This window comes from Drosophila albomicans, chromosome X (genome assembly GCF_009650485.2).
Source record: "Drosophila albomicans strain 15112-1751.03 chromosome X, ASM965048v2, whole genome shotgun sequence".
NCBI classification, from domain to species: Eukaryota; Metazoa; Arthropoda; class Insecta; order Diptera; family Drosophilidae; genus Drosophila; species Drosophila albomicans.
This window is the reverse complement of record NC_047627.2, coordinates 30789676-30805170: the sequence shown is the minus strand read 5'-3', so window position 1 is coordinate 30805170 and position 15495 is coordinate 30789676. Positions and strand designations below refer to the sequence as shown.

Here is a 15495-nt window from a genome sequence, read left to right as displayed (position 1 = left end):
GAAGAACAAACAAGAAAACAAAATTATATTATATCTAGAAATCTTACTCAATCTTAAGCTTATTCTTAAGAAAATTTATATTATCAACAAAATTCCTCCTTTGGACAAATCTGTTGGGTCGACTCTTTGAAACCTTTTTCTATTAGTTTAATGAGTTTAATTGAAGAGCAGATTATAATTAATCCGGGATCATGGCTTCCTTTTAACATATAGAATGTTGTACCGACTTCATTTTCGATTTATATTGCATAACTATCGTATTACTTCTTTAGCAGCTGTCTTATTAATGTTATTTCATATTACGTGGTAAAGTAGCGTAAAAGCTTGAAAGTAAAGCTAGCAGCTTATGATAATATTTTACAGCGTATTTTTTGCAGCTTTAAAATAATTTACAGTAATGAAGTTTTTCTACACTATCGGAATACTATCGAATAATAGTGTTTTGTTCACTTCTATTCGCTTAAATGGCACCAATATTTGTGTTTTTGAAGCATCTAATCTATATATTGATCTACTACTATTTTTTTCTACTTCACGTACTTGTTTTACTTTGACTTTTATTAACACTGCTGCTACTATTAATTGCACTTCTATTTTTATTGTTATTTATATATTTTTTGTGTCGCTGTGTGTCTGTCCGTCTGTCCGTATGAAACACTGGATCTCAGAGACTATAAGAGATAAAGCTATAACTTTTTTCGACAGCATTTGTTATGTTTGCACGCAGATCAAGTTAGTTTCAAATTGTTGCCACGCCCACTTCCGCCCCCGCAAATCAAAAAAATCGAATAACAAGAGTAATTTTAAAATTCAGAGTTGCGAATTTTGGTATATACAATAATTACTATAGTATTTATGATTCCTGAAAATTTGGTTACGATCACATAAAAATTGTCGAAGTTATTAAAGAAATACTTTTGTATGGGCAAAAACGCCTACTTTCTAGGGGTCTTAGTTGCTTTGGCTGACAATCTGGTATATTGTGACGTCTATGGTATATTTTGAATGCGGTATCGATATACCAAATATACTATTTGGTATATTTTTAGTATTTTTGTAGTATATTTGGTATATTTTGAGAATAATACCGCAAAATATATTGCTTTTATTTAAAATGGGTAGCGGGTATCTGACAGTCGAGTACACTCGACTGTAGCTTTCTTACTTGTTTATTTTCTATTTCTTTTACTATTTGCGTATCTATATTATTATAATTTTTTTTCGTTTTCTTTATTATTTTTCTTTCTGTCTATTATACCATGTTTGTCTTGCAATTTAAGCTACCCTATTTTAAATGATTCAAGTGTTGTGGGGTTTGGGAAAACTCCAAATTATCTAATGATTAAGTGTTGCGGTCTAAAAATAGAGCCGCAAGAGCGCAGCTGGGTTCTAAATGAATTAATGAATGAATGTGGCAAGTTGATGAAGCAGCATTGCCAAGGAGAGACGAAGAGAGAGAGAGAGGGAGAGAGATATAGAGAGAGAGCGAGAGGTGCATATTGGCTCAAAGAGAATCGTAAAGCTGAGCAAAGGGCGATGCGATGCGATGCGATGCGATGATCCACTTAAAATGCGTGAAATGCGCCAACTCGCATAAACTGACAAATTTATTTGATTAGCTAATTTCGGGGCTGGCCTCGCTGAAGCGCCTCTGCACAACACGTATGCAATCATTTTGCCGCGGCTTAAGTGCTGCGTAATTGCCATTACCCGCTGTGAGAAGCGCAGAGAGAGGCGCAAAGCGAGCGAGTGGAGTGCTGGAGAGTGGAGAGTGAAGGCGAAGGCGAAGGCGAAAGCACAACACACGATGTCTGGGAGTGTGATTCATGAACAAAATTGAAAAGTATGCCCCGTTGTTTATCTTGCCAGTTCCCTACTCTCCCTCTCTCTCTCTCTCTCTCTTATGTCGTTGTCCTTGTTGTTTGCTGTTCTCTCTTGCTAAAATCTCAGCAACCTTACCTCTGTCCTCGCTCTTTCTCTCTTTTACTCTTGTGCTTCACTTTCACTGGGCAGTTTTTCTGGTCTGTTTACACGTCTTGTTACATCTTCTTAATACTCTAACTTTGCTGCAGCTGAGCATCTCAGCATTAACGTGTCACTCGCACTCTGTAATTGTTCCATAAATATTCAATTAACATACATATGAAAGTCGCTCCTTTCGCTCCTTCTGTCTGCCTTGGTTAATTACACTCCTTGTCTCGCTCGTTCGTAGTAAATCAATGCGTTATCGCAATCACATCGCCACAAACTCAGCTTATTAACTTGTACTTTAGCGAGAGCATTCACGTTTTGTCTTCTGCTTTGCATCGCATTCTTAAAAGTTACAAAAGTTTATAGAGGTAGCTCGCTTTAACTTTCGCCATTTATCCAGTTCTTCTCATCTATACAATAGATCCTTTTTGTTGTCTATATTTTTTCGAGATCAATCATTAATAAATCAAATATTCTTTGTATTCAGTATTTATCTATATATCTCTCTCTTTTTTACTTTGTTATAAAGCATTCTCTTGTTCTTTTTATTTCCTTACTGATCCTCCAGGCGGAAGGTATTATATAGGTATGTCCGTCTGTCTTAGTTGTTTTGGCTGACAATATGATCTATTTTAAATGGGGTACTATACCATACAAATATACCAAATATAGCCTTTGGTATTTTGTATTTTTGCGATATATTATTTCGGTGCATTTTAAACATAATTCCAAAATGGATTGCGGCTCTATTACTTCTGAAAATTGTATCTTTTTTTATGTTACTATATTTTGCCCATTTTTATATACAATTATACAAAGTGACGTATGTGTTTGTCAACTACATTTTTTCTTTGTTTAATATACTTTTCTCAATATTCATTCTTTTTAATTTTTATATTTTATTTCAATTAATCTTTTTCTCTAATTTTATCATTCTTCATTTTATTTTATTTTTGTCATTATTTATTCCCTTATTTGATATCTATTTCTATATCTGTTTATCAACTAAATTTGTTTGTTCTTTTTTATATATTATTTGAATTTACATTTCTGTCATTTAAATCTTTTAATCAACACACATTTTATCTCTGATTTGCAATATTTATTCTCTACTTTCTATTTGTGAATCTGCTGTCGCTCGAATATTTATTTTTATCAACAGCAATTGAGCTGATTTTTATGGGTTTTATATGTTGTTTTGCCAATAGTTATTTTTATTGAGCATCCTTGGCACACATTTAGAGCATCTGCAGTTCGTATTGCGGCAACTTAAACGGTTTCTTGCTGTTTGTTCAGCTGCTCTTATTAGCTGTACAATATTTGGTAGAATGACTGCGACTCGTTACTCATACGCCCCGTGTGCCGCACTGTGTGTATGCGTGTGGTTAGCCGCCGCATGTTGCATGCTAAATTTGACTGCCACACTGTCTGTGTCTGCAACCTCACGTCACTCATTGAGTGTGTGTGTGTGTGTATGTGTGTTTTTCTCTGTGTATGTTTTCTGTGTTTCTTCTCGTACACATTTGCTATATAATTGCCTATTAGTTTTCATTTGTTGATTTTGTTTGCTTGGCCAAACGCACGTGACGCGCTTCGTTTTTGTGTGGCTTTTGCTTTTTGCCTATCGATTTGCAATTGAGCCATGTTCAGGGGTGGGGGCGTGGCGGGGGGCGTGGCATTTGTCGATAAATGTCGCTGATATGACGCGCGTCGAGAAACATGTCGCTTGATTGTCATTGTCGCTGTGATTTAAGTAGGACCCTTTAATGTTTTGCTTTCCCCCCAAATTGATTCAGTTAATTGTCTAAGCAGCCGTCTCTTTTCCTCTCTCTCTCTCTCTCTCTTTGTCGTCGCTGACCTTGCACCAGTTATTTCCACGAAAATAGCTTGAGCTAATTGATTTCCTCTTTCTCCTCCACGTTCTGCACTTGAACCCAATTTGGGTTAGAAATTTGGTCAGTTTAGCGGTTCATTCAACTTGTTGTCCTCATCATCATTATCATCATCGTCATGGTGATCATGATCATTTAGTTTGTAGTGTCGCGGCGCCACAAGTGCCACAAAATATATTTCATTGAGACATTTGCATTATGTGCGCCATGTCTGTGGCATTTTTCGCCATTTGCCACTTGGCAGTCTCATAAATCTTGTGTCCCCTTTTCTTCTTTTCTTCTTTTTTGCTTTTTTTGCTTTGTAGCCAGACAGACGTCAACACATATTTGCCTCGTGCCTCTTCTCCTTCTCCTTCTGCATTTTTGCCTCTTTTGTCTAATGAATGAATTTCATTCGCATTTTTCCCACTTTTTCTGCTCAATCAAACTTAAATCAGCAACGACAGCTGCCAAAAAAAAAACAATAACAACAACAACACATCATTAATTCTACAGTCAAAGAAAAAAAAAATGTTGTTGCAGCTAAATTAGCTGATTGAAAAGTCCGCGAAAAATCAAAAGAAAAATAAAATGCATAAAACTGTGCGTGTTAGGTCGTGTTCTTAATACTCTTCCTCTTCACAATTTTTGCTTTTATAATTATTATTATATTTGAATCAACCCAAAAGTATATATTCAACTTTTACGTTACTTTAGAGGCAGCAAAAACATCAAAATTCTCTTCAATGAATTTATAAATGTTAAATCAATAAATTCCCATCATTCATTTACAATCATTATCTCTGATATTTAGACAGTTCAAATTTATACCCGCTACACATAGGGTAGAAGGGTATTATAAATTTGTGCCATCATGAAATGTATGTAACAGGCAGAGAGAGACATCTTCGACTATATAATATATACTTTATATTCTTGATCGGCGTAAACAGTTCGTTTAAAGACTATAAAATATAGAGCTACAGATGTTATTCGACAGCATTAGTAATTGTTTCCCAAAAATCGAATAAAAATCGAATTTACAACAATTTCAATAATAACTATAGTTTTTATGATTCCTGAAAATTTGGGTGCAATCAGATACAAATTGTTAAAGTTATTTAAGGAATTCTTTTGTGTGGGAACAGCTTTAGTATATTTTGTACTTTGTGGTATATTTTAAGTATAGTACGTACTTTATAGATATACCAAAACATAGCATGTGGTATATTTTAGCATTTTTGTGGTATAATTATTTGGTATATTTTAAAAACAATACCGCATCTGTTTTTTCGGTATATTACTTTATTACCACATTGTTTAGCTTTCATTGAAAATGGATAGTGAGTATTTTACAGTCGAGTACACTCGACTGTACTTTTCTTACTTGTTATACTTTACTTCCCTGCTTCATGCATTAACTTTACATTACATATTCTTACAAAAACACGATTTTCATTGTGTTCCTCTTTTTAATTTCGCTTGCTGAGCATATTATGATTAAATTATTACGTATACGTATCATGTATACCAACTAGTTTCTTGAAAAAGTTTAATCTTAAGAGTTAATTTGATTATATTATATTATATTATAACTTGAAAATTTAGTGTAGAACAAGCGCTGCGCAATTGTCAGCTGAATGGAAAAACATCTTTGCCGCAAGACAATCGCAAAGAGACACACTTCGCTTTAGCTGCAGATTAGGAACAAACGAAAGTGCCACAAGCGCGACACACACACACACACATACACACACACACACACACATACACAGTTCATATTAAATGCGTTCTAGTTTCAGTTTTTGGCTGCAATTTCGCTTTGGTTGTCTGTTGTTTTCTCTTTTATGGCTGCCTGCCATGGCCAAGTTGATGCTGATTAATTAGCGCCAATGACCCTGCCCCATTTTTGGGGCACATCTCTAGCACAAGAAACAATCGCATAGCGTATTCAATGACAGCTATTATGTGGCTAAATTTCGTAATTTGCATTCTTCTTTTTTACTACCTATTATTACTATTAATTCTCATACGATTGTCATTAATTTATTTATTGATGCGCTCTCGGTTTTTTGGCGACGCTTCGCGCTGTGTGAATTTTGTTAGTTTATCTTATTTTGATTGACGTACATCAACATCATTATTCACAGATGATTATTATTGTTGACTGATTGATTTCATTTTATCTTCGTTTGTTTAATTTTACTGAAAAAAAAATTCTCAATCTCTATAGCTACTTCTTGGCTGTTTGGCTTTTCTATTAATTGATTGATTCATGCATAAATTTAAAAGCTGAAATGACAAAGCGATTGATTGATTGATTGCTTGATGTAAATATATTTATTAATATAATTCTAACTTAAACAATACTTAATGATATTTTTATGAGCTATCACAATGTGTGTGTTCGAGTTGGTAGATAAACATAAATTGATTGATTGATTGACGTGGGTGTAAAAGACAAAATAGATTGATTGATTGATTGATGTAAATATGTTTATTGAAAATATTCTAACTTAAACTTAAAAAATTCTACCTTACAAAATATTTAAAGATAATTTTATGAGCTATCACAATGTGTGTGTACGAATAGGGAAAAAACATTAATTGATTGACGTAGTAGATTGACTTAAAGACTGAATTGAATTGTTGCTTAAAAAGTATGCTAGATTCAAATGTGAGTCTAAGAAATAAAATTGATTGATTGATTGATGTAAATATGTTTATTATAAGAATATATATATACTTCTAACTTAAACTTTAAATATTTTAACTTAAGGTTATTGATTGATTGATTGTCGTAGTCGATTGACTTAAAGACTGAATTGAATTCTAACTAAAACAGTTGTCGTTTTTGTTTAAAGAGTATGCTAGTTTCAAATGTGAGTCAAAGAAATAAAATTGATTGATTGATTGATGTAAATATGTTTATTATATGAATATACTAACTTCTAATTTAAACTTTAAATATTCTAACTTAAGGTATATAGCTAAGGAGCTATCACAATATATGTGTTCGAATTGGGGAAAAAAAAACATAAATTGATTGATTGATTGATGTATGTTTATTATAAGAATAGATTAACTTCTAACTTAAACTTAAAATACTATAAATTAAGGTTAATTTTATGAGCTATCACTGATTGATTGATTGATTGTCGAAGTAGATTGACTTAAAGACGGAATTGAATTCTAACTAAAACAAGAGTATGTTATGCTGAGTTTGAATTTGGGTGTAATCGACAAAATAGATTGATTAATTGATTGATGTAAATATATTTATTGAAAGAATTCTAACTTAAACTTAAATAATTCTAACTTAAACAATACTTAAGGTTAATTTTATGAGCTATCACAATGTGTGTGTTCGAATAGGGAATAAACATTAATTGATTGACGTAGTAGATTGACGTAGTATGTAGATGGACTTAAAGACTGAATTGAATTCTAACTAAAACAGTTGTCGTTGTTGTTTAAAGAGTATGTTAGCTGAAAAGCTATCACAATGTGGATGTTGCTTCCATCTTCTTCTTCTTCGCTGTTGCTGCTCCGCTGTGCTTCCGTTTTGCTTTCTGTGTCCAGTTCAAATGCGTCGCTCGTTGCGGCGTGCATAGTGAAATCCGCCGTAGTAATCCTCCAAATCGCGCAGCTCTCGCTGCAGCTGCGCCTCCAGTTTGGCCTGTGCCGCCCTCTGGCGTGCGGTCAACCGACGCACGGTGCCGCCGCCGCCGCCGCTGCTGCTGCCACCGATGCCACTGCTGCCGCTGCTGCTGCTGTTGCGGCTCAGTGGCAGACGGAAGCTGAGACGACGACGCACCTGGGCCTGCTCATAGAGTGGCTGCTCGACCACAGGCTGGAGTTGTTGTTGCTGCTGTTGCTGCAACTGTTGCAACTGTTGCGAACAGCGTCGGGCATCGGTGTGCGAGGGGAAGCCTCGTGGTGTCGTTTGGCCGGAGAGCGCTTCGCTGATGTCGTGTGGCGCAGTTGCAGCTGCTGTTGCGCCATACTTCTTGCTGCCCCTTGCATGCTCGAATGTGCACTTCCATTGTGCATAATGAGTGTCGGTGGGCGTGGCCTTGGCACGCTTTGTGGGCGTCAGCAGAGTGCCGCAGCTGCCAAAGGAGCTGCAACGGGGCATCGGACGCAACAGCGCTGTGCGTGCCCCATAGCGACGCTGAAAGCCGCAGCGATTCTTGCGTGGCCGCAAATGACGCTTGATTGAGCGTCGCAACTTCTGCAACTTCTGCAGCAGACGCTTGAAGCCGAAGCGTGGCGCCACGCAGCAGTTGCAGTTGCTTGGCATCGAGCTGCTGCTGCTGCCCGTGGTTGATGATGTTGCCGATGAGCTGCAGTCGGAGCTGCCATTGGAACTTGAGGTTGAGCTGCCCATTTTGATTGTTGGCTTACGATGAATTTGTTGCCGTTAAGTTGAAGCTGCTTTTGTGGCTCTTAAGTTGAAGCTGGTTTTGTGGCTCTTAAGTTGAAGCTGCTTTTGTGACTCTTAAGCGTTGTTAACTTGCCTTCTGTGTAGTCACTTTAGTTTGCAGTTAGATGCCTTGCTCTTAACTTGATTGCAGTTAGTTGCAGTTCAATTACTAGCACTCTTTGCAGTTAGTTGCCTTGCTCTTAACTTGATTGCAGTTAGTTACAGTTCAATTACTAGCACTCTTTGCAGTTGCCTTGCACTTATCGTAGTTAGCTGCAGTTGCTTATTTGCTGTTGGCAACACTTAATTGTTGTTAGTTGCAGTCTTGCTATTAACTGAAATCACTTTTAGCAGCAATTGTTGCACTTAACTGCAGTTGCTGTTAACTTGAATGGAGCACTTTATTGCTGTTAGTTGCAATTTAATATCTTGCACTCTTCGACTGTTAAATATAGTCACAGATTTATTTGCCTCTGCACTTAACTGCAGTTGCTGTTAACTTGAATTCGTTGCACTATTTTTGCTGTTAACTGAAGTCAATTTCGATGCTTCACTTTGAGAACTTTCTGTCACTTATCAACTTGTTGCACTTTTCTCGACGTGTGTCTGCTTCACTTGAATGCTGATTGCTTACTGTGATTATGCTACGTCAAACGCGGCCTATTTATATTCTGAAACTTAGGTAATACGAATATTATGCGTAGGTAAGCCTTTTTTTTTGGGTAACGCCAGATGAAGCAGGTAACCCTCGGTCAGGTAGAATTGGTCGAAAGTTATTGCGTCCCTTGCGGTAGCTTTTATGACACCTTATGCTGGTTTTGCGTTTTTGCAGCGACATGTTTTTATGGCGGGTGTCATTTAGTTTTTGGGTTTCTCAGCAAATCTGTCGCGGCTTTGCATTTAAATCTATATTGTTGGCTAAGTGGGATTTGTGTGTTGTTTGGCATTTTGCGTGATTGCTCTCACAATTTTATATGACACACATGTTGTTGGGTTGTTGGTTGTTGCATTGTGATTTTCGTTGCCTCGCTGACTTGGCCTAATGGCCTGTCATTTTGGCAGCCGCAAGAAAACATGCTCAAGTTGTAATTGCGGCTAGGCACAAGGCACAGACACAGACACCGACACCGACACCGACACAAGCGTGTTTGGCCAAGGACATTTGGGGCGCCACTTAAGACATGACTGGAAATTGTTAATGAATTGCAGTCGAGCTATTAACGCCCCACACAGCACGATGATGGCAATGATGATGAAGCTTTTCGTGACGTTGCAATGACAGCAAAGCGGATGCCAAGAGCACATCAAGAGGGGAAAAGGACAGCAGAGTTTAAGCCATATTCACGCTCTTCTCTTCTCTTCTCTTCTCTTCTCGTCTCTTTTCTCTTCTGCTGCATCCGCCTACACTTTAACAAGCAGCTTTGTATGTCAATCAGGCGACATGAACGTGGCTTTTGCGTGTCAGCAAATGCCCCGCCCTGCCATCAACAACATCGTCATCAGCGTCATCATCAACATCAACATCAAGATTATTATTATTATTATTATTATGGCCCGTTGTGTTGTATATATGAGCAGCTTGTGTGTGCACAAAGTGCATGTTTCGATATGCTCAACTCGATATGCCCAATTAAAGTCGAAATGCCACTCAGCAGCAAGCAGCGAAGCAGTAATTGCTCAAAAGCAGCTCTCAGCCATTTTCAACAGGAATATTTATTGTGCGCGCAAAAGTAGGCAACGTTTTTTTTCTGCTAGTTACATTTACGTTGATGATGCGCTCGTGTGAGTGAAAGAAGTTGACGGCTTATTGCATGATATTTCCTAGAATCATTAAAATTAATATGCAATACAGATAACTGCAGATAGATGCTGCTTAATGGTATCCATTTAATTCAGAAATAAGAACTCACAAAGGTCACGAACTTTCAGCAGCGAATTACAAAAATTGCGAATTTCTCTAATTTAACTTTTATCACTTTATCATATAAATAAAAGTTGGTTTTTATTATAGTTTATTTGGCTTTCATTTATTTAAGAATTTAGTATATTATTTATGCAAGAATTGTGAATATTTACTTTCAAAAACGTTGTTTCAAGTTCAAATAAATTAATACAAGCTAGAAGACATTAAGTTTATTTAAAGAGGAACGAACGCAAACACTTTTTTTTAAAGACAAAGAAATGTTTTCTTTTATTTGAATAAGTTTACGAATTTTTAATACAAAATGAAGAGCAGAAACATAAAACATAAATAACTTTATTTATATCGCTTATTAGTTTCCATACTTTTAAAATAACATACAAATATAGCGAAATCTAAATCATTAATTTTGAATAACAAACTTTATTCATATAGTGTTAAAAGCAAGTGCATATATTTTTAGTTGAAAGCTACAATCTTTATACTTAGTTGCTTTTAACGTTGACTCAATTTCGCTTGACAATTGAAAATGACATTTTGAAATTGTATCCTGCCACTAAAAAAACTCATCTCTATGCTTGCCTCAAATTGTGTCGAATGTGCCGCAACAAGAAGCAGCAAAGTCATTTCTCATTCAATGCATTAAAACGAAAATGTGTTAAGCGACTTTTAACCATTTATCATTGAGCTAAGCGAAGCACTATAAAAAAAACTCACTTAGCTCTTTGTCAACTAAAAAAAACTTTGCTTAATATTTATGGAATCTTACTAAAACGTTAAAGTGCAAATGTTACTCTGACTACAAATTTAATATCAATGATTTCTCTTTTTTTAATTGCTTTTTAGCGTGATTTAAATCGACAGACAGACAGTTCTTTAATAGATGGTCAGCTGTCAAAAATATCGAATTTCACATGGGAATCGAAATCGAATGCTGTGATGAGCGCAGTTTAATTGCATTTCGCATTCGCACTCGCACTCGCATTCGATGTTTCAATTTTGTCATTTTTATGGATGCGCTATAATTAGGTTGCAAATCGTTAACTCGTAACTCAACTCGACGTGGGTGGGGGGGGGGGGGGAATTGTTGCGGTTTGCTGCAATGTCTGTGGCATGTGTGAAGTGAAAAGTAGCAACTGTAACAGAGGCAGAGGCAGCCGTCAACATCATTCAACTTGCCACACGACGAGTTGTTGGTGCCAACTTGGGAACGGTCCCAGCTGAAAATTCATTTGCAAATCCCAACACATACATACATGCTAGATAAAGGAAAACACACATGCGGAAAAACTGCAGCAGCCGCAAGCCCCAACGAACACCCTTTCCTCTCTCTCTAGCTCTTTCTGGATTTTGTTTAACTTTCGTGTTGAAATTTTGTTAAATATTATCTAATCAATTTGATGCTTCTAATTAAAGAACTTCAGTCCCACCACAAAGTAAAGTATTTTGCATATTTTCTCCGACCTTCGGACTATGTGTGTGTGTGTGTGTGTGTTGATGTGTGTGTAGGGCATCTCTAGTGCCGTTTTATCCAGTCTGCACTCTCATGTTGCTATCAAATGGACTGTGAGTGCAGCACAAGGCTATTTTATTTTGTTGTTGCTTGCTGCTTTCTGCCAGTGATGGGCACTTCTGTTGAGTGGTAAAGCCAGTGTTGAACAGCAGCTGCAGTTAGCTGACATGCAGAGGATGTGGCAAAAGGAATGTAATATACACAAAAGCGAAGAAGTTACTCAAAATTCACACTACATAACATACGTGGCATGTCATCAAAGTTCACAGCGAGGCCAACAGATATCGTATGGTTTTTATTCTTATTTTCAAATATTGTGTGTTTGCCAACACTGAAAATATCCTTTGACTTCTTAATACATTCGCTTACAGTATTTAACAGTTTTATTACAAATAGGTTATAGTTTATTACAAACAAGTTTATAAGTTCAAAGTATACAAGAAGTCTGTAAATTTAGCAGGCACGATTAGCAGTTAACTAATCTTAATATTCTTTATTAAAGAATGCTAGAGTTACATGAAAAGTGTGTTGTTTGTTGATCAGAAGTATCGACGACTTTTTATTATCGATACAACCGATAACTTTGTAGAAAATCACCGATTGGTGGCCGTCTCTTTGTGGAGCCCTCTAGCGTTCATTTAATTTCAACTACTATCAGCTGTTTTTAGCTGCTCGTGACTCACGCTCACCTCTAGTTTTAGTAATTAACATTAAAATTTGTATTGTATTCTTACAGTATGATTCTATAGATTTAATATATACGTCTTAAAGTTTATTAATCAACTTCCAACTTTCAACTACTTTAAGCTATTGTTGGCGGTTCGTGACTCACGCACATCTCTAATTTGATTCATGGCTGTAATTTTAAAAGTGTGTTTTTGGAATTTTTATAGTGTACAGTCAACATTCTTTGCTACACTTTCGAATGCTCAGCCTTTTGACTACCATCTACCTATCGTTTTCAGCTCGTGACACGCGCTGTGCCCATCTCTAATTGCTGCGATGGTCGGGCTCATAATTCGCACTTAATTCCATTTTTCTCGTCCATCATGGAGCACTTATCAATTCAATCCCCTCTGGCGTTGTGTGTGTTCTCTTCTGCTCTGCCCGCCTGTATCTCTCTCTCTCTCTCTCTTTGAACTTTGAACTTTTTAATTAAGTTGCATGTTACATGCAGCGAGTGCATGCGGCATGCGGCATGATGCGTGGCTTGCATGACTGTTGCATGTTGTTGGGTTGTGTTGGTTGTTGCGGCATTTCAAATGCTTTCATGCATTGAAGTTGCATTTTGCCGCCTGCCCTTATAATAATTATTGCATTATTTCGCAATATGTCGAGCAAATAATTTCTAATTGATTTCGACTGACCGCTGACCGCGATGACAGCGCAAATAATTCAGCCAACTCGCATTCGATTTGCTCCCTGCCTGTCTGCTTCTCTTTCTCTTTTGACATCTTTTTTTTTATTTTGTGTTCCCTTTGCGAATGGCATTACATGGCTGCAAAAGTTTTTCAATTAAACTCGACCGCTGAAATGCGAGGGAGGTAGAGAGGAATCTTTGTGTATGTGTGTGGGCTTTGTTGAGGTGTGTGTTATGGCATGCCTAAAGTTGCAACAAAAACATCAACACACAGGTGCAATTGTCAGCCAATGCCTTTTCATTTGGTTTGTGTCCCAGCTGAATTCAACAGCAGCAGCGCCGCCTGTGACTCAATTTTAAAGCCACTTGCTGCCATTTGCATGCTCTTTCTCTTTCTCACACTTCCCACCCTCACACGCTATCTTAATAGTGATGAGCGTTAGTCGTGAGTACTTATCTTTATATATTATTTTAAAATAATTGTAATATAAACCAAATATTTGAAATTTATAAAGTGTACACAAATCTTATTAATGACCACTTCTATAGAATCTTTTAAATGAATAAACAATCATTAACCCCCAGTAGTTGTTATCCTAATAGTGATGAGCGTGTATCGTGAGTCGTGAGTACTTAAAAACATGCATTTCTCTTTGTATATTATTTTAAAGGAATTGTAATATAATCCAAATATTTGAAATTTATAAAGTGTTAGTTTAAGTGTTCTTATTAATAACCACTTCTATAGAATCTTTTCAATTAATAAGCAATTATTAACCCCCAGTAGTTGTTATCCTAATAGTGATGAGCGTGAGTCGTGAGTGCTTGAATGCATTCATACCTCTTTATGTATTGATCCAAAAAAATAGTAATATGAAACAAGTATTTCAAATTTTAATTTGAATTTAAATTCGAATTAAGTAAAATTAACAAAAATTTAAATAACAGAAATATTTCTATTCATTTTCTGGAACTTATCAATAATATAGTTATTCCAACTTAAATAATATAAACTTAATTTTGAATTAGTTTTATATATTTGTTTGGCATTTTCCAACATTAGTTGTGAAGCTCTTCTCTCGTTAAATATATTATAAGTAAAGTCAATGCATTGACAAAAATGTCGCGTGTGACACTATTTAAAGTGAGGAAAAAACATATACCAAAAGATGGATCTTATATCTTTTGATGCACTATATTACAAGACAGTTTTTCGAGTTGATCTCGAGCAAGTGTTCAAATCTGTTTATATTATGATTATCTTCTAAGCATCCTTTGCGCTGTTTCTGTCTTCTACATAAATGCACTCTCTCTCTCTCTCTCTTTATTTATCCTTTCCTTTCACTATTCGATATTCCTATTTTACCATCTCTATTTACTTAACTGCACTTTTGAACCTTTGCCATCTCTAGTTGGCATGTCGGAATGTCAAAGGCATTTGGCCTGCGGAACGAAATGGAATGGAATGGAATGGAATTGAACGAAAGTGCCGCGACAGCATCTAAAGCGTTTACAGCTCGTGTTTATGACCCATGGGCCAGGCCAACATGTGTGTAGACATAAAATGCCATAAAAAGGGCCATGAAAAATTGTTTATTATGTACGAATTCATTTTTTTGTTTTTTTGTGTGTGTTTTTGGCTTTTCTTGTTTTTTAACCCTTTTACTGCCGCTACTATAACCCGCTACTATAACCCTTTCAGCATTTGTGTTGCAACCGCTAGAGTAGGCGCATAAAAAACGCATCAATAGCAATTGCAATTGCAAATGGCAGCGACAATCGTCCGTCTGGCATTCCGGGAATACTATATTATATATTTTAAGCACTCCCTCCCTCCGTTTTTTATTTATTTATTTATTTGGTTCTTTTTTCTTTTTTTGCAAATGCCAAGCAAAAATGGTTGTTTATTGATGCGATGCAGTTTCTCATGCGCAACAATTGGCCAAAAAAAGCAGATACCAAAGCGATTGTCAAATTGCCAGAGAAGTATCGCTCTCTGTGTGTGTGTTTTAGCTTGTGTCTGTGTGTGTGTGTGTAAGTGTCAATGTGTCAGCTCCCTAGTTAGTTAGGCCACAAAAGGTTCAGCTCGACGCTCTGCGCTTTGTGGCTACTGGCGCAAAGCTGACAAAGCGAATTTTTGGACAAGTTTCAGTTGGCTGTATACCCTGTAAACCTCAAAGTGTCGCAAGAGGGTAGCTTTAAAATAATAGGCTTAGCTTGAATCGATTGGTTAAGACTTGTTTACTAGTTTTGCATAGATTAGTGAGCATAATTTGAATTCAATTCGTTTTTTATACCAAATATAGTATTCAGTATATTTGAACGTTTTTGCATGGATCAGTACGCTGCATTTGAATTCAATTCAACTCTTTAGTTTGAATTTTATGGCTTATATGAAGTAAATGTATTGTTACAAGATTTCAAAAAATTATT

General features: G+C 36.3%; 2 protein-coding genes across 2 annotated transcripts in view; one reads left to right on the top strand and one right to left on the bottom strand.

The window, feature by feature from the left end:
• The window catches only part of LOC117573381 (uncharacterized), an 80309-nt gene that overhangs the window by 28743 nt on the left and 36071 nt on the right, over positions 1 to 15495 (top strand). The gene's annotated exons all lie outside the window — the stretch shown is intronic.
• On the bottom strand, positions 7277 to 8240 carry LOC117564415 (protein nullo). The gene has a single exon (XM_034243150.2). It carries the CDS (start codon positions 8230 to 8232, stop codon positions 7426 to 7428), a length of 807 nt encoding a protein of 268 aa, XP_034099041.1. The 5' UTR covers positions 8233 to 8240; the 3' UTR covers positions 7277 to 7425.